The sequence below is a fragment of the Choloepus didactylus genome, chromosome 1 (genome assembly GCF_015220235.1).
Source record: "Choloepus didactylus isolate mChoDid1 chromosome 1, mChoDid1.pri, whole genome shotgun sequence".
Lineage (NCBI taxonomy): Eukaryota > Metazoa > Chordata > Mammalia > Pilosa > Megalonychidae > Choloepus > Choloepus didactylus.
The window spans coordinates 184,313,118-184,340,586 of NC_051307.1; the positions used below are offsets into that span (position 1 = coordinate 184,313,118).

At 40.8% G+C, this 27,469-nt stretch overlaps 1 protein-coding gene and 1 pseudogene across 1 annotated transcript in view; one reads left to right on the forward strand and one right to left on the reverse strand.

The window, feature by feature from the left end:
- The window catches only part of GPD1L (glycerol-3-phosphate dehydrogenase 1 like), a 70,079-nt gene that overhangs the window by 11,445 nt on the left and 31,165 nt on the right, over positions 1-27,469 (forward strand). Inside the window, exon 2 of the mRNA XM_037846530.1 lies at positions 19,789-19,966. Within this exon, the coding sequence (XP_037702458.1) occupies positions 19,789-19,966 (178 nt within the window). The remainder of the gene's footprint in view (positions 1-19,788; positions 19,967-27,469) is intronic.
- Positions 25,443-27,063, reverse strand: LOC119510086 (annotated as a pseudogene).

The window sequence follows — 27,469 nt, forward strand, 5'->3', positions numbered from 1 at the left end:
GTTGAATAACAGTGGTGACAGCGGGCATCCTTGTCTTGTTCCTGATCTTAGAGGGAAGGCTTTCAGTCTCTCACCATTGAGTACTATGCTGGCTGTGGGTTTTTCATATATGCTCTTTATCATGTTGAGGAAGTTTCCTTCAATTCCTACCTTTTGAAGTGTTTTTATCAAAAAGGGATGTTGGATTTTGTCAAATGCTTTTTCAGCATCTATTGAGATGATCAATTGATTTTTCCCTTTTGACTTGTTAATGTGTTGTAATACATTGATTGATTTTCTTATGTTGAACCATCCTTGCATGCCTGGAATGAACCCCACTTGGTCATGGTGTATGATTTTTTTAATGTGTCTTTGGATTCGATTTGCAAGTATTTTGTTGAGGATTTTTGCATCTATATTCACTAGGGAGATTGGCCAGTAGTTTTCCTTTTTTGTAGCATCTTTGCCTGGTTTTGGTATTAGATTGATGTTAGCTTCATAAAATGAGTTAGGTAGTGTTCCATTTTCTTCAATGTTTTGAAAGAGTTTGAGTAAGATTGGTGTCAGTTCTTTCTGGAAAGTTTGGTAGAATTCCGCTGTGAAGCCATCTGGCCCTGGGCATTTATTTGTGGGAAGATTTTTGATGACTGATTGGATCTCTTTGCTTGTGATGGGTTGGTTGAGGTCTTCTATTTCTTCTCTGGTCAGTCTAGGTTGTTCATATATTTCCAGGAAATTGTCCATTTCTTCTACATTATCCAGTTTGTTGCCATACAGTTGTTCATAATATCCTCTTATAATTTTTTTAATTTCTTCAGGATCTGCAGTTATGTCACCTTTTTCATTCATTATTTTGTTTGTATGGGTCTTGTCTCTTTTTGATTTTGTCAGTCTAGCTAGGGGCTTGTCAATCTTGTTGATCTTCTCAAAGAACCAACTTTTGGTGATATTTATCCTCTCTATTGTTTTTTTGTTCTCGATGTCATTTATTTCTGCTTTAATCCTTGTTATTTCTTTTCTTGTACTTGGTTTAGGATTGGTTTGCTGTTCATTTTCTAGCTTCTTCAGTTGATCCATTAGTTCTTTGATTTTGGCTCTTTCTTCCTTTTTAATATATGCGTTTAGTGCTATAAATTTCCCCCTTAGCACTGCTTTTGCTGCATCCCATAGGTTTTGGTATGTTGTGTTCTCATTTTCATTCGTCTCTATATATTTAGCAATTTCTCTTGCTATTTCTTCTTTAACCCACTGATTGTTTAGGAGTGTGTTGTTTAACCTCCAGGTATTCGTGAATTTTCTAAGTCTCTGATGATCATTGACTTCTAATTGTATTCCATTGTGGTCAGAGAATGTGCTTTGAATAATTTCTATCTTTTTAAATTTTTTGAGGCTTGTTTTATGTCCCAGCATATGATCTATTCTGGAGAAAGTTCCATGAGCACTAGAAAAGTATGTGTATCCTGGTGATTTGAGATGTAATGTCCTGTATATGTCTGTTAAATCTAATTCATTTATCAGATTGTTTAGGTTTTCGATTTCCTTATTGGTCTTCTGTCTGGTTGGTCTATCTATAGGAGAGAGTGATGTGTTGAAGTCTCCCACAATTATCGTGGAAACATCAATTGCTTTCTTTAGTTTTGCCAGTGTTTCTCTCATGTATTTTGTGGCACCTTGATTGGGTGCATAGACATTTACGATTGTTATTTCTTCTTGTTGAATTGCCCCTTTTATTAGTATGTAGTGGCCTTCTTTGTCTCTCAAAACATCCCTGCATTTGAAGTCTATTTTATCTGAGATTAGTATTGCTACACCTGCTTTCTTTTGGCTGTAGCTTGCATGAAATATTTTTTTCCATCCTTTCACTTTCAGTTTCTTTGTGTCCCTGTGTCTAAGATGAGTCTCTTGTATGCAACATATTGATGGTTCATTTTTTTTGATTCATTCTGCAGATCTATATCTTTTAATTGGGGAGTTTAATCCATTTACATTCAACGTTATAAGCGTGAAGGCATTTCTTGAATCAGCCATCTTATCCTTTGGTTTATGTTTGTCATATTTTTCCCCTCTGTCTATTAATATCCTTTATTGTACCCATACCGAATCTCTTTAGTACTGAACCTTTCTCCAAGTCTCTCTGTCCTTTCTTTGTTTCTCTGTCTGTAGGGCTCCCTTTAGTATCTCCAGTAGGGCAGGTCTCTTGTTAGCAAATTCTTTCAGCATTTGTTTGTCTGTGAAAAATTTAAGCTCTCCCTCAAATTTGAAGGAGAGCTTTGCTGGATAAAGTATTCTTGGCTGGAAATTTTTCTCACTCAGAATTTTAAATATATCGTGCCAGTGCCTTCTCGCCTCCATGGTGGCTGCTGAGTAGTCACTACTTAGTCTTATGCTGTTTCCTTTGTATGTGGTGAATTGCTTTTCTCTTGCTGCTTTCAGAACTTGCTCCTTCTCTTCTGTGTTTGACAGTGTGATCAGTATATGTCTCGGAGTGGGTTTATTTGGATTTATTCTATTTGGAGTTCGCTGAGCATTTATGATTTGTGTATTTATGTTGTTTAGAAGATTTGGGAAGTTTTCCCCAACAATTTCTTTGAATACTCTTCCTAGACCTTTACCCTTTTCTTCCCCTTCCGGGACACCAATGAGTCTTATATTCGGACGTTTCATATTATCTATCATATCCCTGAGGTCCATTTCGATTTTTTCAATTTTTTTCCCCATTCTTTCTTTTATGCTTTAATTTTCCATTCTGTCATCTTCCAGGTCACTGATTCGTTGTTCAACTTCCTCTAGTCTTGTGCTATGAGTGTCCAGAATCTTTTTAATGTGGTCAACAGTTTCTTTAATTTCCATAAGATCATCCATTTTTTTTATTTAGTCTTGCAATGTCTTCTTTATGCTCTTCTAGGGTCTTCTTGATTTCCTTTGTATCCCGTACTATGGTCTCATTGTTAATCTTTAGTTCTTTGAGTAGCTGTTCTAGGTGCTGTGTCTCTTCTGATCTTTTGATTTGGGTGCTTGGGCTTGGGTTATCCATATCATCTGGTTTTTTCATATGGTTTATAATTTTCTGTTGTTTTTGGCCTCGTGGCATTTGCTGAACTTGATAGGGTTCTTTTAGGATTTGTAGACCAATTGAAGTCCTTATCTCTAATTTATCATATCTACAGCTTCGTGGAGTACACTTTCTCTAACTAACCAGCAGGTGGCGTCCACGAGCCACCTGTTCTCCACAAGCCAGTTCTCCCCTGCTTAGCCTTTTCGGTGAGTGGGGGAGTGAGTCTTGTGGGGTCCAATTGGTGTACCAAGCTTGCGTGTGTAGTTGGTGTTGCCTGCCCTGTATATGGGGCGTGTTTCTGGGCAGTCAGGGAGGGGGGGTTGCCCTAACAATCAAATCTCCCTGGTGATCCTAGAGTTTTAAAGCTGCTGCAATAGTGTAATCCTTCAGTTCAGTCCTGCCACAGTTTGTCTCTGCCACTCACCCACAAGTCCTTGGTATTGGCGTATGGCTCCTGAGACTTGCAAGTGGGCCCCTCTTCCAGGCTGTGCACCCCAGGTCCTCTGTTGCGGGATGACTGTGCTATGTCATAGGTGAGTGCCGTCCCCCAGGGCAGTTCTGGGCTGCTGGGCTGTGTAGGGAGGCTCCCAGTCTGCTGAAATGATGGCTGAATGGGGCTTTGTTAATTCACACTGCTCTACCTTCCCAACTCTGGGACAATCAGCTGAGGTTGCAGGGAAGGCTAATGTCCACGCCCAGTTTTGTGGTGTGTGCCTGTTATTTGAAGCACTTCCGTCACACTGGGTTGTCTGGAGCAGCTCTGGGCTATGGGGCTGGCGATGGGCAGGAATGTTTCCTGTCCACCAGGATGATGGCTGTGAGCGGACACCCCCCTTTTCTTGGGAAGTTGTGGTGTTTAGTGAATTTTCTCAGCCACTGGATTATTGCCTTTTGTCTCAGAGCTCTCTTAGTTCTGCTCTTGACTTGACCTGCCCAAATTGCAAGTCTTTGAAGCTTTCTTTATTGGGCTTCTTAGAGTAATTGTTTTAGAAAAAGAAAAAAGGATTAAAAAAAAAAAAAAAGGGCCCTCCTCAGAGATCTAATGGGTTATTGAAATGCTAAGAGACAAAGCAAACAGGGCCATTAAGGAAAGGTCCACAGGGCAGAGAAATCAGCTTTTCTTCGGGATTTGCATATGAGCCTCAGGGCCTGAGCTCTGCCCTTCCCCTTTCTATGTTCACCAGAACTCCAAAAATCCTCCGCTTTTATTTTGGAGTTTTTCGTGTTGTTTTTTTTCTATGCCTGTCTCCTCTCTCCTGGGCTGGCTGCTCTCAGATTCTCTGGTGTCTGGTCTCAGTCTATCTACGGTTGGAGTTTGGATCAGTAGAATGAGTTTCCGATAAGGGCTGCCACTGCAATTCTCCCTTCTTCCCGGAGCTGACAGCCCCTCCTCCCAGGGGACTGAGCCTGGCAGGGAGGGGCGTGGGTCCCCTGGCCACAAAAACTTACAGTTTCGCTGATCTCAGCAGTTCCACCTTTTCTTGAGTGTTGTTTGAAGTATGCCCAAAGTCAGATTACTCTGTGGTGTCCAGTCCACGCAGTTCCTGGCTTTCTACCTACTTTCCTAGAGGAGTAACTAAAACATACAGCTCACCAGTCCGCCATCTTGCCCCGCCTCCTCAAAATATTTTAAAAAATGGGAATGATTTGTAATCCAAAAAAACAAAGAAAACTTAAAGGAATTACACATCTAATTGTGGAAAATTTGGAAAATACTGAAAAGTAATGAAAAACAAAATAACCTTCGCTTGAAATCCTACCAACAAGAAAGTGATGCATTCATTCAGCAAATGTTTTTGAGTATCCGCTACAACAACACTTCTCCAACTTTAATGTGCACACGAATCACCTGGACCGTGTTACAGTGAAGATTCTGACTCAGAGGGGCTTGGGTGGGGCCTGGGGTCCTGCTTCTCCAACAATCTCCCACTGTGGCTGTTGCTGCTAGTCCATGGACCACTCTGAGGACCTGGGGACCAGGGGCTGTGCTACATTTTGTGTGTTTTCTTGCAATCCTTTTTCTATATGTATTTTTTTAATTGCTTATGATCATATGGCATGTACAGTTTTGCATCCTGCTTTTCTTAAAATGTTACATTCTGTCATAAGCATTCTCCTCTGCAGTTGGAACTTTGATAGACATAAGGGGTTTTTTTTTTCTCTTTTGTTGTAAATAAAGTTGGTCACATTGATCTTTTTTTCCTCTGTAGTTTCTTCCTTTGATTTTAAGCTTAGAAAGCTTCCGTGTCCAGAGATCAAATAAACATTCACCAAGTTGAATCTGTGTTTAAAATACTTCATTTTTTATATTTGTGTCTAATACATTGGCATTTGATTGTACTTTAAAAGCCCTTTAGCTGCCAAGTATTACACAAAATGTTAACAGTGGTTCTCTGTGGGTGGTGGGGTTATTTTTAATTGTTTTTTCTTCTTTCACATATTGCTTTTATGAGTGAAATAGTAGACTTTATTTAAACCAACAGTGACCACCTCTTGCCCGTGGAACCATAGCCAAGATACTCTGGGAGAGCTGGGAACATGGAATCTGGAGAATCTGTTTAATTGTCCTCCCTGGGCCTCAGTAAAAAGAGAGAGGGACTGTAGGGCCCTTTCTGGCCCCAAAAGATTCAGCACCCCATGAAGCAGCATGGGCTAGAGTTCTGACTTGATAGGCTGGCTATTCCTTGGCTGAGGCAACCCGTCCCCAGTCTGATTAAAATATTTCGTCTTTTTAGAGAGGAAGTGGTGAAAAGGTCTGTGGACAGAGTGAGTGCCAAGGTGTTAGGGGGGATGCTGGTCACGCTGGAGGTCAGGACCTGCAGCAGGGGGTGTCCGTCCAGCTCTGACCAGGGGCAGTAGAGCAGATGGTGAGGACATGGCCTGGGGTTCAAATCTCTGTTCTTACAGTAACCACCTGTGTGATCTCCAGGCTTTAGTTTCTTCCTGTAAAAAATGTAGATAATAATAGTACCTGTCTGCCTCAGAGGTTCCCTGAGGCTAAAAACAGGTAACATGGGTAAGGTACTTAAAATAGTATCTGCCACTGGAAGCTCCGACTCAATAATGCTGGTTCTTTTTTTAAAATTTTTATTGTGGTAACATATATACAACATAGAATTTCCCATTTAACCACTTTCAAAGATACAATTCAGTGGTGTTAATTACATTCACAATGTTGTGCAACTTTCACCACCATCCATTACCAAAACTTTTCCATCTACCCAAACAAACTCTGTACCCATTAAAGTGTTAACTCTCCTTTCCCTCTTCCCACCCAACCTGTACTTTCTGTCTATGAATTTGCATACTCTAGGTATTTCATGTAAGTGAAATTATACAATATTTGTTCGTTTGTATCTAGCATTTCACCCACCATGATTTCGTCAAGGTTCATCCATGTTATCACTTGTAGTAGATAGAACTTTGTTCCTTTTTACAGCTGAATAATATTCCATTTTGTGGCTATACCATATTTTGTTTATCCATTTATCAGTTGATGGACACTTGGGTTGCTTCCATCTTTTGGCAGTTGTCAGCACTGCTTCATTGAAGATCGGTGTGCAAGTATCTGTTTGAGTCCCTGCTTTCGATTCTTTTGGGGTATGTACCTAGTAATGAGATTGCTGGGTTGTGTGGTAGTTCTGTACTCATTCTGAGGAGCTGCCAAGCTATCTTCCCCAGCAGCTACACTATTTTACATTCCCACCAGCAATGAAGGAGGGTCCCTACGTCTCTGCATTCTCACCAACACTTCTTTTCCATTTTTAAAATAATGGGTGCTGTTCCTGTCCCTTTCTAACCCTTCCCCATCTTTACCCTCTTCTCCCCCTTCCCTTCCCTCTCCATGCAATTGCATCCTCCCCCTCACCTTTCTCTTCCCTCTTCTCCTGCCCAACCCTCCTTCCTTGCTGCTCTTCCTTCACTGTCTCCTCTCCCTCTCCTTCCCGCAATTTCTCCCTCTCCCTTGTCCTTTTCTTGCCATCTTTCCCATCCTCTTCCTCTCCTTTTTCCTCTCCTCTCCTCCCTAGTAGTGTTGGCTCTTGGTAAAAGCAGTGCCTCTTGCTTTTTACCACAGAAGATGATTTCTGCACCCCTCCTGTTATAGACCTTTTGCACCCTTCCCTCTGGCAGGAAAGCCCCTACCCCCACCCACCCACCCCCAAAGCCCTCTCAGCCTTCAGAGCTCAGAGCTCAGCCCCAGGAGCACTTCCTCCCAGCCCTCCCAGCCCTCCCACCTAGTGTCGCTGCTCAGCCACCTTGGTCACTGTGGCACAGTTATTTTGCATGTATGTTCACTGGAGCCCTGCCAGTCTCCATTCTTCAGTCTCCAAGCTCCAAGAGGATAAGGACTTGTTTGCTTTTGTTTCCTTGTATTCCTGGTGCCTAGCATGGTGCCTGAATAAATGATTCTGATCTACCCCAGGGCAAGTATAAATTAGCAGAAAGTGTTGGGTTTGGAAACCGACAGAGCACAGCTTGAACTGCTGGCTCTGGAGAACAGTGTGACTTTCTGTAGTTTCTTTACTCTGTGTTAGCCTCAGTTTCTTCATCTGTAAAATGGGGGTGATGTGCACCTCTCTTGTAGGTTGCTGTATAAATTAAATGAAATCTTAAAAAATCAAGTTCCTGTTTTATAGCTGTCACTGAAACATTATTTCTCTTCCAAGTCCCTTTTAAATTTCATTTGCATAGCCTTGTAGAAGTTGTGAGTCAGTCTATAGTTTGAGGCTTAAGACTTAAGATAATTCATGATTTCATGGGTAATGTGATTTATAATATATATGAAGACCCAGGACAGGCTATCAGCAGACCAAGTTGCTCTCCCAGTTCTGCCACTGCCTGGTTGCGTGATGTGAAGTCAGAGCAACTCTGAGCCTCAGGTGTCTTATTCTGCAAAATGAAAAGTTTGGATACAATTAAGCCTCAGTCTTGCCAGCTACACCCTTATAACATAGGCTGTATCTGCTTCCCTCCTGTTCCATTATTTACTTACCCTACTTCCTTTAAAAGTTTACTCTAAAAGAAAACTTTATATCACTACTGTATATATCATAAGTAGAAGGTAACAAAAAATAGTAGAATGAAAACAAAACAGTGTTACAAAAATCTTGCCAGATACTATAATCTGCCAAGACTGGAGGCTGAGGTTTCCTCACTTGGTGAACAAGGGAAAATAGCAAACACTGAAGAGATGGTGAGGACATACCAGCACCAAAAGCAGGCATTCTGCTCTCCTAAGGACCACTGCGAGTGGAAAAGGACACAAGTCTCTGTGATTCTGTGTAGTTTGTGTAGCCTTCAGCCACTTCCTCACTTTGGAAAAAGCTGGATTTGATCATCGTCCTGGAAGGGACCTTAGACATCATCTGTCCCACCTGTCATTTGTAGATGGATGAGTGGCGGGTGGGTGTAGAAATCACGGCTCACTCCCTCATGGCAGCAGTTTCGGGATCCACGTCAGACTTGCTTGTGTGACACCAGAACAAATGACTGAAATGCGGAGATCTCCACTGTGGTGATTAGACCCCAAGCCCAACCATGGCCAGTCCACATACAGATCATCCCAGCACACTGTATTTACTTTATTTTATTTTAAGCTCAGTTCTAATATACCTGTGCATGGTTTTGGACTGGGACACTCCTTCACTATTTTTTAGAACACGTTATGTCACTTATAAGTGAACTCAGGAATTATACTTATCCCTTTGCTTTATTTGATCTACTAGGAAAGAAAAACATCTCCCAGAGAAGTTGTTTCTTCACCTTGGCCAGAAGCAGTAACACCTGAGTAATGAACACAACCAGTTCCATTTGAGTGCCACAAAGAACTTTTGGGAATGGATACTATTTTTTGAGTTTTTATAAACAACATAGATAAAAGTAGGCAGCAAAGAAAATCTTGGTTTCAGCAAAGAAATTGAACCAAAAGTAGTTAAAACAAAACAAAATATGGTGATCTCTAAAAAAAGCCTTTCATGTGAATCGTTTAGAAAGAACAAGACTAGGCCTTATAGGATCTTTTCCCCCATTTCCTTGCTAAGTTCTTAAATCAAATCCTGTGGTCATTCCCCCAACCCTGAACACCTGCCTCCAGCCCCAGCCCTGAGTGGCAGATCTGATAGCATGGGCTAGAAGTACCTGGAGTTTACTCTGGTTGCCTCAAAGGGGCTGCATTGGTGTATCCATTAGCTATTGCTGCAAACTCCTCCCTTGTCTTCTCTTCAACTCTTTTATTATTGCTTATAGTCTATGGGTCTGGATCAGCCGGGCGGGCTCCCTCAAGTGTCTGCAGTAGCTGAATATTAGGTGGGAAGCTCTGCTGATCCTGGCTGGGCTCCCTCAAGTGTTTGGGGCTTGGCTGGCTGGTCTGGGACAGGCTCAGCTGGGGCAACTGGGCACTGACCCCCACACGGCCTCTCCTCCAGCAGGCTAGCTTGGACTTGGTCACATGGTATCTGAGCATGGCTCCAAAAGAAACAGCAGGCCTCTTGAGACCTAGGCTTGGAATTGGCATTTGCCAAAGCAAGTCCCAAGGCCAGCCCAGATCCAAGTAGTGGGCAAATAGACACTGCTTCCTGATGGGGGAAGCTGTAAAGTCACATTGCAGAGGGGCTGGCTGCAGGGGGATGGAGAATTAGGGCCATTTCTGCAATCCAAATTGGGATCTTGCTCCAGAAGCCACAGTTATTGACAAGGATGCCTAGCACCTGACATAAAATTAGAAAATTCGAAGGTCCGCTAAAGTTATAAAATTGTATAACTCTACTGCTGTTGTCCTTCTGATATTGTCATTCCTTCATTTCTCTTCCCTCATTTTCTGATTTTCCCACGCATACTGCACCTGCTCTAAGCAGCCCTGATTTAATGAGGCCCTTTGTGCTTCTCGGCAGGGATTGGGTACCCCTTGGCACCATTCCCACATCTTCTCCCTTTATCCCTCTGGGGTCTGTCCATCATCATGACTCTCTCAACAGAGTTGAACATGGGAGACCTAACCTGGATTGCACTTGGGTCCTCTTGTTAAAGCATGTCCTTCCAAACACACATCCTACCCTTTCCCTCCACCTCTGCCTTTTAACTGGTAAACTTTTTTTTTTTTTAAATTATTGAAGTATTTTATTGCCACAGTACAGCAGATATATGTTGGTTGAATATAAATTGAAAAATTGTTCACTTGGCTTATATTTAACCTAATGTCTTTTTTTTTATTTTTTAAAGTGTATTTATCAAAAAATTAAAACAAGCAACAAAAGACATACATTTCAAACAAAACAAAGGATTAAGAAAAACAGAAAACCTAAAATAACTACTTTGCTTCCAACATGTTCCTACCATACACCAAGAAAATTAATAAACCCTATCCAAACAAAGGAATAAGAAAAACAAATAATCTACTAGAGGACAATTTGCTTTTCTCCAAGTTTCTGCTGTTACAAATGATGATACAGTGAACTCCCTGGGTTGAAAGTGGGTACATTGCAAATTTCAGTAAATATTGTATAAATGCCCTCCACTTCCCCAGAGGGTTCGTGGCTTTTTCCTCCACCTAATAAAAATAGAACAATCTTTTACACTTTTACCAAACTGATAAACCAAATGTTGTTTTCTTTTTTTGAAATAAATCCAAAGCTATAGGAACAGTTGCAAAAACAATACTAGCCCCATACACAGAATTCCATCATACCCTGACCCCCCTCCCCCGATAGCCCAATCCACCAACTTTAGCATGCTGTCACATTGCTATTTCTTTCCCTCCCTCCCTCACTCCCTATCTATCATCCATCATCTATTGCTCTGTCCTCTGAACATATGAGAGCAAGCTGCACACATCCTTGAACATACACTATAGTTCACATGTACACTTCCCATGAACAAGAACATTCTTTTATGCAGTCCCATTAAGCACAACTAAGAAGTACAAGAGATTCAACAGTGATACAAAGCTTACCTTCTATATTTCCTTTACCTTATGTCTCAACTGTGTCCCTTTGAGCCACCTGTCCTCTATCCTCCAATCCCATCCAAGTTCATCCTTGGCATTCAATCGTCATCTATTTAGACTGTCTTTTTTTTTTTTCAGTTGTGGAAACATATATACAGCCTAAATCTTCCCATTCCACCCCCTCCCTAGCCTTCCATTAGTGAGATTAATCACATTTAGAGTGTTGTAATGCTCTTTCCCACCATCCATTACTAGAAATTTCCCTTCACCTCGAACAGCAACCCTACACTCATTTCTTAACTCCCCATTGCCCCTTCCCCCATTTCTCTTAACCCAAACTCTACATTTCATCTCTATGGTTATATTCTCTGATAATTTCTTTGTGTTTACTGTGGGGCTTAAAATTAACCTCTTAAATCCATATCAATATTGTTTTTCTTTGATACCACCTTTACTTCAATAGGACATATAAATTATGTTCCTATACTCCTCCATTCCCCCACCTTTATATAGTTGTCTAAAATTACATATTTTACATTGAGTTCAGAACCACTGATTTGTCTTTAGAGTTTGTGTATTTTGTATCATGTAGGAAATAAATAGTGAAGTTACAGTTCAAAAATTATTGACTTCTATTTGTATTCCATTGTGGTTGGAGAATGTGCTTTGAGTATAGTCAGTTTTTTTTTTTTTTTTTTTTTTTTTTTTTTTTTAATTTCTTGAGGCTTGTTTTATGTCCCAGCTTACGGTTCCTTCTGGAGAAAGATCCATGATCACTAGAGAAAAATGAGTGTCCTGGTGCTTTGGGATGTAAGGTACTACATATGTCTGTTAAAATTCTCTATATCTCTTTCTCCTTTCTTTGTTTTCTCTGTTGGTAGGGATCCCTTTAAAATCTGAAGTAGGGCAGGTCTTTTATTGGCAAAGTCTCTCAGTTGACGCCCCACATTCAGGGCAGTCAACTCCAACAACAAACCCAAACTGACTTCACCAGTTGAACCCCACAAAAATCATTTCCCCACACACCACAGAGACAGAGTTGGGAAGAACTGACTTGAGGGGTATAGGTGACCTGTGGACGCCATTTGCTGGTTAGTTAGAGAAAGTATACACCGCCAAACAGTGTTTCTGAAAAATTAGATAGGTATTTTTTTTTTTTTTTACAACTTGAAAGAACCCTGTTGAGCAGAGCAAATGCCAAGAGGCCAAAAACAACAGAAAATCTCAATGCATTTGATAAAACCAGACAATATGGAGAATCCAACTCCAGACACACAAATCAAGTTATCAGAAGAGACAAGGTACCTCGCACAATTAATCAAAGAACTACAATTGAGGAATGAAAACATGGCAAAGGATTTAAAGGACATCAAGAAGACCATGGCCCAGGATATAAGCAACATAAAGAAGACCCTAGAAGAGCATAAAGAAGACATTGCAAGAGTAAATAAAAAAGTAGAAGATCTTATGGAAATAAAAGAAACTGTTGGCCAAATTAAAAAGACTCTGGATATTCACAATACAAGACTAGAGGAAGCTGAACAACATCTCAGTGTCCTAGAAGTCCACAGAACAGAATATGAAAGAACAAAAAAAAGAATGGAGAGAAAAATCGAAAAAATCGAAATGGATCTCAGGGATATGATAGATAAAATAAAACGTCCAAACTTGTGACTCGTTGGTGTCCCAGAAGGGGAAGAGAAGGGTAAAGGTCTAGAAAGAGTATTCAAAGAAATTGTTGGGGAAAACTTCCCTAACCTTCTACACAATATAAATACACAAAGCATAAATGCCCAGCGAACTCCAAATAGAATAAATCCAAATAAACCCACTCCAAGACATATTCTGATGAGACTCTCAAATACTGAACAGAAGGAGCAAGTTCTTAAAGCAGCAAGAGTAAAGCAATTCACCACATACAAAGGAAACAACATAAGACTAAGTTGTGACTACTCAGCGGCCACCATGGAGGCGAGAAGGCAGTGGCATGGTGTATTTAAAATTCTGAGAGAGAAAAATTTCCAAACAAGAATACTTCATCCAGCAAAACTCTCCTTCAAATTCAAGGGAAAGCTTAAATTTTTCACAGACAAACTGGTAAACTTTTGAGTGCAGTGGTATCCCCAGCATCTAGTCCAATGCATGATGGCCAGTAGGTGCTCAGTAAATATTTGATGACTGAGATAAATGAGGTAATGACTGACTGAAGGAAGTTACAGTGAACCAGTGAGAAGGCAGAATGAGGTCCTGATGGCTCACAGATTTCTTTTTACTCATTTGTTTCTTGTCATTTTAAGCCTCATTGAACCCCATAGGATGCGCAGACATGCTCTGGTGGCCTTTGTTCTTAATAGTTCCAATTTTCATTTATAATTTTTTAAAATTATTTTTTAGAGCAGTTGTAGTTTTACAGAAAATCATGCAAAATGTACAGAGTTCCCATATACCCCTGTATTAGTCAGGGTTCTCTAGGGAAACGGAACCAACAGGAGATATCTGTAAATATGAGGTTTATAAAAGTGTCTCACGCAGCTGTGGGGATGCATGAGTCCAAATTCTTTAGGGCAGCTCACAAGCTGGCAACTCTGATGAAATGCTTCAATTACTGTCCCAGGAGAAGCTGGCTGGCTGAAGAAGAAATGAAAATTCTCCCTTTTCCCTTAAAAGTCTTCAAGTGATTGGATTAAATCCAACTGATTAGATTCTCTCATTGCAGAAGGCACTCCCTTGGTTGATCATGAATGTAATCAGCCACAGATGCAATCAATTAACTGATGATTTAATAAACCAGCCTTCTGGTTTATATCCAGCCATGAAATGTCCCTGCAGTAACGGTTAGGCCAGTGTTTGGTTGAACAGATACCTGGACACCATCACCTGGCCAAGTTGGCACATGAACCTAAACATCACAACCCCCCTGACTGACATATACATGTTCCCTGCTAGTGACATTTTGCATTAGTGTGGTACAATTGTTACAATTGATGAACCAATATCATTATAATTGTATTATTAACTAAAGTCCATAGTTTACATTAGGGTTCACTCTTTGTGCTTTACAGTTCTATTTTTTTTTTATTGTGGTAACATAAAATTTCTCATATTAACCACTTTCAAGTATATAGTTCATTGATGTTAATTACATCAAAATGTTGTGTTACTGTCAACACCATCCGTTACCAAAACTTTCCCATCACCGCAAACAGACGCTCTGTACCATTTAAGCATTAACTCCCATTCCCCACCCCCACTCCTGGTAACCTGTATCATTTTAGCAGGTATGAAATAGGTTTGCTTCTGGTTGCAAGTGCTTGGCTTCCTCAAAAGTTGGCTGCATAAAGAGAAGTATAAGAGGAAAAAAGTATAGGGAGAAGCAAGAAGTAAGGTCATAGAGAGGAGTCTCTTGGCTCTGATTTATTTTTCCACTAGGTTTACTAGAGTTGGATTCTTAGTGTTTAATCCACCCCCCATTTTCCAGTTGATGCTCACTTCCCCAGAATCACAGTTGCTGTCTTTGACCTTGTGTAAATTACTTACTGCCTGGGAACATTGTGGGGCTGTGAGCTCTTACCTCCCTGTGAGTAGGTGAGCAGCTGTCACAAGATGAGAATAAAGGTGGTCGTAAGGGTGAGGATATTCCTGGCCTTTTTTCTACAAAGTGCCAGGAGAATTGTATCAATAAGTATTTAGCTAATAAGCTGTCCTGCTGGAATAGAGTAAAAATTTCACAGGTAAAGCCACATAGCATTTATTTTCATAGCTAGCCTTTGGTGAGGCAGGAGGACATCACTGTTCTGAATCATTGTCATTTGATTTTCAATCCTGGCTGCACATCCGAGTCTTCTGGGGTGCTTTAAAAACTGATGCTTGTTCCCAGCTCAAGAATTGATTTAATTGCTCTGAGGTGTGGCCTGGGTCTCGGGATTTTAAAAATCTTCTCAAGTAATTCTGATGTGCAGCCATAGTTGAGGATCACTGATTCAGTTTATCCATTCTGTCTCAGGAAAGGGAAAATAATTAAAATCTGTGTTAGAACTATATGAGTTTTCCTGGTTGTTAAAGTACAAAATGTTTATATGTTGGGATAAATTAGAATTGGTCTGGAATAACAGAAGGATCAGGAAGTGAGGGTAAATGTTTCCAATATGTTCCTCTGCATCAGCCTGGTTTTTACCCCCTCTCTTTACTGTTATCCCCCACCCCCCTACTCCATCCCACCAAATTATCTTGGGAATAATTTATAGAAAATATAATGAATGAATGCTCTTAACACTTGAGTTTGCAAAGTGCTCATTATCACGTTTTTCATTTGATCCTGACGACAGAAGTTATCTAAGAAACAAGCTATTTCTCAGTTCAGAGTCCTGAGGGAGAAGCTTACTGGCTCAGCTGGGATCGGGTGTCCTCCCCTGACCCAGTCTGCTGTACTGGGTCCCCAGGTTCACTGTCACTCAGCAGCTGCCCTGGGAGCCCACACAGGCTGCCCACGCACACCTAGCAAACCCTGCTGTGCACCAGAGGGATGCGGAGCCACCCCTCTGTCCACAGGTCTTACCTTAACTAGTCAGAGTTCATTCTCTTCCCTGGTAGAAAAGGCTATGAGAGGCAAACTAATTAGCAGAATTGTTGGTGAATAGCCATGCAGAGAAGAGGGAATTTGGGGGCCCAGGGCCGGTTTGATGCCTGCTGGAGGATGGGCAACCCAGGCCGTGGGACCCTAATTCTTGGCTCCTTTTCCTCTCGGCATCTTGTCTTTGCATTATGACTCCACCTTGGGCCTGTTGTAGTTGATCAGTACACAGTTTATTTTACAGTTGCTACATTTTAATCTCCTTGATGGATTTGAAGTCTGGCCTGGTCTCCTTGGAGGATAGAAAACCATCTTATGTCATTTCAAGCTGTCTTTTAGATGGGTTTCTATTCTGCCTGTGATCAGTTGATTTTTTTTTTCATTTTTATTGAGATTGTTCAGATACTGTACAATTATCCAAAGATCCAAAGTGTACAATCACTTGCCCCTGGGTACCCTCATACAGCTGTGCATCCATCACACTTAATTTTTGTTCAATTTTTAGAAACTTTTCATTACTCCAGACAAGAAATAAAGTGAAAGATGAAAAAAGAAAAAAAGAAAAGGAAACTCTAATCCTCCACTATCCCTAACCAACCCCCCTCAATTGTTGACTCGTAGTGTTGATATAGTACATTTGTTACTGTTTATGAAAAAATGTTGAAATACTACTAACTGTAGTATATAGTTTGTAATAGGTATATAGTTCTTCCCTATATGCCCCTCTATTATTAACTTCTAATTGTATTGTCATATATTTGTTCTGGTTCATGGAAGCGATTTCTAGTATTTGTACAGTTGATCATGGACATTGCCCACCATGGGATTCAGTTTTATACATTCCCATCTTTTGACCTCCAACTTTCCTTCTGGTGACATATATGACTCTGAGCTTCCCCTTTCCACCTCATTCACACACCATTCGGCGCTGTTAGTCATTCTCACATCTTGCTACCAACACCCCTGTTCATTTCCAAACATTTGAGTTCATCCTAATTGAACATTCTGCTCATACTAAGCAACCACTCCCCATTCTTAAGCCTCGTCCTATATCTTGGTACCTTATATTTCATGTCTATGAGTTTACATACTATAATTAGTTCCTATCAGTGAGACCCTGCAATAATTGTCCTAATGTGTCTGGCTTATTTCACTCAGTATATTGCCCTCTAGGTTTTGTCATCAACCCATTTTTTTTTAATATAGTTTTGTTCACTCACCATACATTCCATCCCAAGTAAACAATCGATGGTTCTCTGCATGGTCATACATTTATGTGTTCACCACCTTCACCACTATCTATATAAGAGCATCTACATTTCTTCCACAAGGCAGGAGGGAGAGTCAAAGAAGGTAGAGAGGCAAAAGAAAGAGGGAAAAAAATGGCAGCTAGGAAGCAGCAAAAGGAAAAATAACCTTAAATCAAAGTAGAATAAAGAATCAGACAATACCACCAATGTCAAGTGTCTAACATGTCTCCCCTATCCCCTCCTCTTATCTGCATTCACCTTGGTGTATCACCTTTGTTACATTAAAGGAAGCATAATACAATGATTCTATTAGTTACAGTCTCTAGTTTATGCTGATTGCATCCCTCCCCCAATGCCTCCCCATTTTTAACACCTTGCAAGATTGACATTTGCTTGTTCTCCCTCGTAAAAGAACATATTTGTACATTTTATCACAATTGTTGAACACTCTAGATTTCACCAAGTTACACAGTCCCAGTCATTATCTTTCTTCCTTTCTTGTGGTGTCTCACGTGCGCCCCACCTTCCTCTCTCAACCATATTCATAGTTACCTTTGTTCAGTGTACTTACATTGTTGTGCTACCATCTCCCAAAATTGTGTTCCACACCACGCACTCCTGTCTTCTATCACCCTGTAGTGCTCCCTTTAGTATTTCCTGTAGGACAGGTGTCTTGTTCACAAAGTCTCTCATTGTCTGTTTGTCAGAAAATATTTTGAGCTCTCCCTCATATTTGAAGGACAGCTTTGCTGGATACAGGATTCTTGGTTGGTGGTTTTTCTCTTTCAGTATCTTAAATATATCACACCACTTCCTTCTTGCCTCCATGGTTTCTGCTGAGAGATCCGCACATAGTCTTATTAAGCTTCCTTTGTATGTAATGGATCACTTTTCTCTTGCTGCTTTCAGGATTCTCTCTTTGTCTTTGACATTTGATAATCTGATTATTAAGTGTCTTGGCGTAGGTCTATTCATATCTCTTCTGTTTGGAGTACGCTGTGCTTCTTTGATCTGTAATTTTATGTCTTTCATAAGAGATGGGAAATTTTCATTAATTATTTCCTCTATTATTGCTTCTGCCCCTTTTCCCTTCTCTTCTCCTTCTGGGACACCAATGATATGTACATTATTGTACTTTGTTTCATCCTTGAGTTCCCAGAGATGTTGCTCATATTTTTTCATTCTTTTCTCCATCTGCTCCTTTGCGTGTAGGCTTTCAGGTGTTTTGTTCTCCAGTTCCTGAGTGTTTTCTTCTGCCTCTTGAGATCTGCTGTTACATGTTTCCATTGTGTCTTTCATCTCTTGTGCTGTGCCTTTCATTTCCATAGATTCTACTAGTTGTTTTTTTGAACTTTTGATTTCTGCCGTATACATGCCCAGTGCTTCCTTTACAGCCTCTATCTCTTTTGCAATATCTTCTCTAAACTGTTTGAAATGATTTAGCATTAGTTGTTTAAATTCCTGTATCTCAGTTGAAGTGTACATTTGTTCCTTTGACTGGGCCATAACTTTGTTTTTCTTAGTGTAGGTTGTAATTTTCTGTTGTCTAGGCATGGTTTCCTTGGTTATCCAAATCAGGTTTTCCCAGACCAGAACAGGCTCAGGTCCCAGAGGGAAGAAATATTCAGTATCTGGTTTCCCTGAGGGTGTGTCTTAGAAAATTGCTCCACCCTTTGATGCCTCAGGTCACTGTGCTTTTCTGCCCAGCAGGTGATGCCTGTTAGCCTATAATTCTTGACTGGTGTGAGGAGGTGTGGCAGTGTTCCCCCAGGCTCTGGGGTCTGGTTCTGAATGGAAAGGGCCCCACCCCTTTCCTCCTAGAGAAGACAGACCCCCAGGTGGAGGTCATTAGCATTTCAATGGTCTCGCTCTCTGCTTATGCTGTCTCCACCCTTCCTCAAGTCACAGCCCTGGAAACTGAATATGACTGGGGCTTTCTTCACTGAGCCAAAAAAGAAACAGATAGTCCCCTTCAGACCCAGTCCAAGGCGGCCCTCTGGCTCTCCCAGGTCAGTCGTCACCCAAAGCCTCTGTCTGTTTTTGGGGATGCGTACCTGAAGTGAGCAGTTCACACTCGGTACTTAAAATGCCAGTTGGAGCTCAGCTGAGCTATATTCGCTTGCTGGGAGAGAGCTTCTCTCTGGCACCACGAGGCTTTGCAGCTCGGGCTATGGGGGAGGGGGTCTCACAACTTGGTTCCGCAGGTTTTACTTACAGATTTTATGCTGTGTTCTCTGGCATTCCTCCCAATTCAGGTTGGTGTATGATGAGTGGATGGTCTCGTTTGTCCCCCCGCAGTTATTCTGGATTATTTACTAGTTGTTTCTGTTTTTTTGTAGTTGTTCCAGGGGGACTACTTAGCTTCCACTCCTCTCTATGCCGCCATCTTGCCCGAGTCCTTCAACTGTCACTTTTAAAGCCCTCTAGTGTTGTCTTAATTCCCCTTCCGGTTGTCAGAGCAATATAAGAGGCTGTGCCCTGTAATGGCTCATCTTTGTGGCTCCCTCAGTCTCTTCGTGCCTAGTAGCACTTTATTACCCAGAGATGAGGACTCTCAGTCTCAGATTAGCTTTTCTGCTCAAGCTGCACTCGGGGAGGTGGGAGCAGATGGCCCTGGGGTCTGCCCATTTCCTTAAGGCTTTAGAACTTCACTGTGCACTAGTGATTTCCAAATGCCAGGAGTACTTCATTTACTCCCAGGAAGCGGAAGGCTGCTCTGCACACCTCAATTGGTTGATTTTTATTTGTTTCAAGGGGTCTTTGATCTTATACCAAATTCTGGGGCTTCCCTGATCACAGGGGTGGTATCTCCAGGGGGAAACAACTACGTTTCAAATGGCTGGAGACTGATAGAGCATCATCACATCTTGAGTAAATATCGGTGCTTTTGAATCCGAAGCAGAGCGTGGCTCTTCTAAATTTTAATCTAATGCTCTTTCTCTTCTGCCTGAGTGAATTTAAAATTTTTCCTTTTCCATGGTTTTTTTTGCAGGGGTTCAGCTGTTGCAAAAATAATTGGTAATAATGTCAAGAAACTTCAGAAGTTTGCCTCCACTGTCAAGATGTGGGTCTTTGAAGAAACAGTTAATGGGAGAAAACTAACAGACATCATAAATAGTGACCACGAAAATATAAAATATCTCCCTGGACACAAGCTGCCAGAAAATGTGGTAAGACTTTGACATGAAAAGCACATTTGGTTCATTCTGAGAGTTATACTCGACTGCGGTAGCATTTGGGACTTGGAGGAAATGGGAAAGCCACGTCCCTTTTTCTCTGTTCCTTTCCACTTCCAAGTTGTTGTTTGGTTAGTTTTGGTTTTCCTGATTCTGAAAATGGGCATTCGGTGTGCCGGTCACGTGGGAGCTGGAGCAAACAGCCTCACCTTTGGCTGCGAGTGTCAGCAGCAGCTCCTGATACACCCTTTCTAAGCACATGCAACTTTGGTCACCTTGCTAGGACAGCTAATGTACTGGTCTGTAATTAAAATCAGGGTTCAGGCCTAACTTATAGAAGAATATAAGAGAACATTGGAAATTATAAGGCTGACAGTTTAAAATTCAAGCTTATTAGGTCTGGAAGGGAAAAATATAGGTTATTGCCTGGCCTCATTCCTGTGACCTGTGGGGAGAGGGAAGAAATGAACATGGGGGGTGAAAAGGGTGTACTCTGCCACTGGCCTGGACTTCTGTTGCCAGATTCATCCCTTGGTGGTTTTCTGTAATAGCCTTTTTGAAAACCAGACAATTGCATGGCTGCCTGATTCCTATGGGCTAACCAGGGAAATTCATCTTCATGGTTAATTAAATATCTTAAATGACATATATTCATTCACCAAGCCTTTCTGAGTATGTACTGTGTGGGCAAAGCTTGGAGTTGGGCTCTGGAGTCTGAGAGGGAATAAATGTTCCTTCACTAAATAATTTAACTTGTATGGTCAGTTTATCCAAATACCATAATCACATGGAACTTTGAATAGGGAGTGAGATCTGGTTGGTTTGTACAGGTTAGTGTGAAATCCCAATACATCCCAAAGTAATTTGGGCAGAGAACAAAAATGTATTTGCAGGCCCCCCTGAGGAACTGGGGAAAAATGCAGAAATATTAAACTTCCCCACCTGGGGAATCATTGATATTCTCACAGCATTGAGGACTACCAATTTAGTAGGTCAAGCCCTCAATCTGGGGGCTTTCCTTTATGAAGCTTGTTACTGCAAAGGAGAGGCTAAGCCTACTTATAATTGTGCCTAAGAGTCTCCCCCAGAAAACCTCTTTTGTTGTTCAGATGTGGCCTCTCTCTCTCCAAGCCCACTCGTTAGGTAAACTCACTGCCCTTCCTGCTACATGGGACATGACTCCCAGGGGTGTAAATCTCCTTGGCAACATGGGACATGACTCCTGGGGATGAGCCTGGACCTGGCATCGTGGAATTAAGAAAGCTTTCTTGACCAAAAGGGGAAAGAGAAATGAAACAAAATAGTTTCAGTGGCTGAGAGATTTCAAATGGAGTCCAGAGGTCACTCTGAAGGGTATTCTCATGTGCTGTATAGGTATCCCTTTTTAGTTTTTAGCATATTGGAATAACTAGAAGGAAATACCCGAAACCATTCAACTACAACCCAGTAACCTTAATTCTTGAAGACGATTGTATAACTATGTAGCTTACATGGTGTGACTGTGCAATTGTGAAAACCTTGTGGCTCACACTCCCTTTATCCAGAGTATAGACAGATGAATAGAAAAACGGAGACAAAAATTAAATAAAAAACAAGGTGGGATGGGGAGGATGGAATGTTTTGGGTGTTCGTTTTTTACTTTTCCTTTTATTCTTTTTTTTTCTTGGAATAATGAAAATGTTAAACAATTGGGGTGATGAGTGCACAACTATATGATGGTATTGTGAACAATTGATTGTACACTGTGAATGATTGTACGGTATGTGAATATATCAATAAAACTGAATTAAAAAAAAAAAAGAAAAAAGATGATATTGCTGGCTTTAAGGAATCAAGCCAGGAGACAGATTTGCAAACCAATAAGTGCATGGAAGTTTGGAGATGCAAAGCCCTCACTCACGGAAGATTTTTATTTTGCTTTTAGTGATAGTGTTCATTATTGTCAAGCCGTGCTAAGTAGTTAACATATATTGTTGTATTTAAGCTTTTTAATAACCTTATTAGATTGATACCATTATTTTTCCCTGTTATTATGCTGATTCTGATGTGACCACTGAGGAAACCAAGGCTCAGAGGAGTTAATGGACTTGCCCAAGGTCATACAATGAGAGTATAGAGTTGAGATTTAAAGCCTGGTGGGCTCATTCCCGAACCTGCTGAGTCAGTTGCCTTTGAGAGATTGATGACCTTCTCCTCTAAGTCACTGAACCTAGGGTCAGTCAGCATTTTCCCACATTTATTTTTGGCATTACTGGTGGGGAGAGGAAGGATCCAGAGTTGTGAATGTGGAAGTTAAGTTATCCAAATATCTAATGAAAGGAATAAGAAAAGCAGCTATTCCTGCTGCAGCCAAGGGCTTCTGAGGTCATTTCTAGTCCATCCTTAGAATAGAAATTCCTCTGTGCTTCACTTTTCTCATCCCTGTCAGAGTTGAGGACTCCTTCCCTTCCATAATTCACTTGCTTTATTATTATGTTCGTCGCACAATGCTTTCTGCCGGCCACTTGTGGCTTCTCTTTCTTAAGCTGGGTGGAAGGGCCACGGGTGTTCTTTTTGTTTTTCTTACCTCTGTATAATTTCTATATGGTTGATGTCTGTATGTATGAAATGTTGCATAATTAATTATTTTAAAAAATGAAGTATGGTATCAAGCACAGTGGTGAGGAGCACACGCCTTGGCGTTACAGAACCTAAGTTTGATTCCTCCCAGCACAGCTGAGTGAGCCTGGGCAAATGACATGGCCTCAGGAAGCCACGAGCTTCTCGTTTTTACAATGGGCCATTACTAGTCCCTTACCCCTGGAGTTTCTGTGAGGATCAGATGAGATGGTCTGTACAACTTGCTTAGCACTAAAACATTCATTAAAGTCTAGTTTTAGTCTTTTTTTTCCCCTTGTGAATTCATGAATGACAGGATCTAAACCAAAGTCTTGTTGCATTTCTGTCACTGTAGGATTGCTGTTTATGATGTCTCTCAGTTAATGTGCTCACTTAAGAGTGTGAATCTGTTTTGCTTGGTGGTCACCTTTTAGGGCACGGTTTCTTACAAAGGTCTGCGCTCACTGCCTTTTCCCCAGCATCTAGGATTGTGCCTAGCATTATTTGTGGACTGAATGAATGCCAGGGACAGTGGAAATGGTGAAGAACAACAAACCAGGGTAAAATGAGTTAGGTTTCAGTGCTTTGGGTGGCATCCTATGGGAGATAAGGTTTGGTTGGCTGAGATTATTGGGGTGAGTGGGGGTAGAGCAGTGTTTAGGTAATACGATGAGAATAATATCTATTAATTTCAACTGAAAGATTTCAGAAAATCAGAATATCAGTTTAGGAAGTCTCCACATTAGCTCTTTTCCTTCCTTGGTTTAGCTTTCTGATTCGCATTAGAACGGTAGTCTACGCTAGAGCTTTTCAAATTTTAGTGTGCTTCAGAATCACTTAGAGAGCCTAATGGGGATTCTTGGACCCACCCCTGATTCATTAGGTTTCAGATGAAGCCCATAAATTTGCATTTCTAACAGGTTCCCAGGTGGTGGTGATAACTGCTGGTGCAGAAACCACACTTTGAGAACCGTTGGTTTACACAGTTAAGTAGTCCAGAGGCCAAAGAAAACACTGGACACTTTCTGATACTTGAAGCTTTACTCAGGGCTTGCTTAAAGGAAGTCGATGTAGAGATCATGACAGCTCTCTCTCACCGGGCAGGTGCAGCATTCAGCAGGCAGGCAAACTGCGCTATTAAAGAGGCTGCTGAGCCAGTTATAAGGTTTAAGACAAAGACATTCCGAAGGGTGGGAGAGCATAAGCCGGGGGAACAGGGTCTTGTGACACGGGGGAGTGGGGTTGGTGCAGGAAGGAGAGGAGGATCATAGGATGGGGCTTTGTAGATAATCACAAGAGTGATAACATTTTAGGGAGTCATTTTAGGGAGTCATTTTAGGGATAACATTTTAGGGAGCAGGTAAACTAGATTAACATTTGAGAATGGCTAGATTAACTTTTTTTTAAATGATTTCTGAGTTTTTAGTTATTTAAAAAGCATGTTCATAGCACACTCCAAGAATGCCACACAGCAAGGGCTTTCTACTTTGTCAAACAGAGTATGTTAGAAAACCAAACAAAGTTTTAAATAGTTAATGGTTAAAAAATTAGATAGTTCTTTGAAATTTCTGTAAAGCCAATAATCACTAATCATCTAATCTTTGTTTCAGAGTAGTAAGCATTTCAGAAATGTAATGAATATCTACTCCAAATCATACTTCTCTGAAATGAAGTTAAAAGCTTACAAGAGAAACAAAAATAATTATTTTTCTAGAAAGAACACATTTGGCATTTTTAAGTAATGTTACAGGAGAAGCTTTCAAATTTAAATGAAGTTTAGATTTTACTTCCTTTAATCAGACAGGCAATTTTGGTTTTAGTGGTTCCAGTCCGATTTCGGTAACAGGACGAGTCATGACATTGTACTTAGTGAGCTTCGGTCCTAACAAACACAGTGGGGAAAGTGCAGTGCTTGCTTTTTTCTTAGAAGTGGAGTCTAGGCAGTACTAAAAATTATTAAAAATGAGGTCAGATAGTTCAAATTAGTTGGTTAACATGGTACTCAAGTTGCTTTATATACTTTTCCTCATTTGCTTATTTAATATTTTTTATTAGCTTGCCATATTTCTCTCAGAAATCAATAAATATCTAGTATGAGTGAAATGTAAATTGAACTTTGTTTCTTTGATTTCATTAAGATTCATCAAACATGGTTAAGTCTTAAATTCTGTCCTTCCAGAAAAGTTACATTTTCATTATAAATGTAGAGCAACTATATAAAGAGTTACATCCTAACTATTTTGCATAAATGTAGAAAAGCTGAAAGTTAAATTTTAAAAAACTTGGATAGTTAAGTTCTTACATATTTATTTCTTTCAGAAACCCATGATGCTTTTCCTTGGATTTAAGTATGAAAAAAGCAGAATTCAGTTCATTTTCATGATATACCACTACAACACTGCTTAGTTCTATTTCTGTCAGCCATTCTGATATCAAATTTCCATTGATAACACCCACTAAAAGAGAAGAAATTTTTGTCTGGAAAAAAATTGAGAAGGGTTAACAAAATATTTGAGGAAAGATGCATCTCAAAACAGGGAGGTGGAAAAAGCAAATAATTTATAATAAAACCCTCTCTTCCATTCCTCTGTCCCTTCCTCCCATATTTGGAAATGTTACCTAAGTTTTAAAAATTCTCATCAAAATGTTTTATACCATAAATCATGTAAAATCAGTCTATTTTAGCTAGATAACCTTTAGCTATTAAAGACATATTATTCTGTTCATAAGATGAGAGGTAGTGACATTCTATTCTCTTGATACTGAGCTAAAAATTCCACACATCTGGCACATGGGTTTCAAGGAAAAAAACCAAACCACAGAAGCACCATTGTACACTCCTCATGTTTCCTTTTTTGGTATTTCAAGTCACTCATAACTTCATTTGCCATTGACAGCTGACAGCCTCCACTGTGTTAACATTTAAAGGCAGTGGGGACTGGCGTTGTTCATCGTATGGTACTGGCGGACCTCCTTCATCTTTCAGAAATGAAGCAGCGTTTCTTCCATTCGTCTGAACATGATCGTCATTCATTTTCTCCAAAGCTTCTATTTTAGCTGAGAAATCAGCTTCATTGTCTGCTGAGATGTTTAAGCCTGAAACAGCATTGAAGAGTTCTCTTTCACCAAGGGCTTCCTTCACTCCTCCTTTCTGGAAAAACTGTGAGACATTCCTACAGTCTCGGAATAAGAACTCCAGGCCATGGGGATGTGTTGGTTCTACAGACTGACTGACGTCAATCAACCAGACCTTTCCAGAATGCCAGAGCATGTTGTCCTCACTGAGGTCAGCATGTCCAAGCATACATTTGTCATGTAACTGCTGCATCATATGAAGAGTTTGATAGTAGGCTTCTTTCATTTCTTCACTACTGAGTTTTACTTCTTTTAACTTAGGGGCTGGAACTTGATCATGACCAAAAAAAGACATAACTAAAATGTGTTTCTTGAGCATTGCAACTGTTGGGCAAGGAATTCCAGCTCTCTGCATTCTTGTGAGATTGTGCATCTATTTTTCTGCCCACATGCAGATGATCTTACATGGATTTAATTTGCTGAAGCGATCTTTAAACCTGAAATCATCTGTAATATATTTGTCATGATTCTTAAACTCATTAAGAGTTGTCTTAAACACCTTGATGGCACATTCTGTAGATGCAACTTCACTTATCTTCCTTTGCATCCTCCATGCTCCCTCCATATGCATGAAAGACAACAGATTCCTTTCCTGTACTAATACAGCCAGTGATTGTCTCCAGCATTCCAGGTTGATCATTTTATACATAAGTAAACAGGTCTTAGGATCAACTGCTTCATCCACAGTAGAGTGCTCCTTTTTCTCATGGAGGCGGGCATTTCGACGTTCTTCTGAATAGACATGTTGTTTTAAAACATTGAAAACATGGTTTGATAGTTTTAAATCCATTCCAATTCCATCTCCTACCTGAAACCCAGGTGCAAAATTTTCCATTCTTGCTATATTCTTTCTCCCACATACTACTTCATCATGTTTGGTGGTGATGTCTTTTCCTTTTCCAAGAAAACCCTTTTTGGGAGTAGGAACTGGTTTTGCTGGGATGTAGGGATCGTCATGAGTATCCTGCCAGTCAACCTCAGCTTCAGAGCTATCACTGTCTTCATAAGGATGCACTTTTCGATAATTTTCAAAGGAAATGGAAATTTTGCTATCATTGGATGTTTTTTTCTTCATGCCTAAGCTGTGCATCATATTCTCTGTCAAATTCCAGCTGTAGCATCTGAGCCAGCATTAGGTCACTGGAGGTGTCTGTTTTCTCCAGTAATAAATGGTCCTTCAGCAACAGCAGCTTCGGGAAAAGCAGCAGCTTCTTCTTCTAATTGCAGTTCTTTAGCCAACTGTTCACTCATTACATCGGCCAAGGAACAAGATATTGTATTTTGAGGGGTGGCCACTTGCTGGGTCTGCAGGCCGCTGTGGGCCCGGGCTCAGGTGATGCCATGCTGACCGGATCCATGGGGGGAAGAAACCAGCAACAAGAAGAGGGCACAGAGGTGGCAGGGCTGGGAAACAGAGTCCGCCGAGAAGGAGACAGGTGGCGGCGGGTCAAGGGCGACGGGCTGCTGGTGCTGGAGCTGAGGTGACAGATGGCGGCGGAGGCCGCCGCGGCTGGGTAGATGAACATTTTGACGCAGGAGGTCTGGGGACCATGGATGAATGCTTATTCAAATCTGGGTACAAGACTTTACATTTACATCTTGCTCCTTTATGAGACTAAGCATTTCTCACCTCCTGCGTACTTCCTGTTTTTAAGTTACATTTTAAGGTTAATTTACCATTTTCTCTCTACTGGTTTACAAAGATGACAGGTTAAACACTGGCTGCCCAGGTCACACAGACAGCTGTGTGCCAAGTTCTGCAGG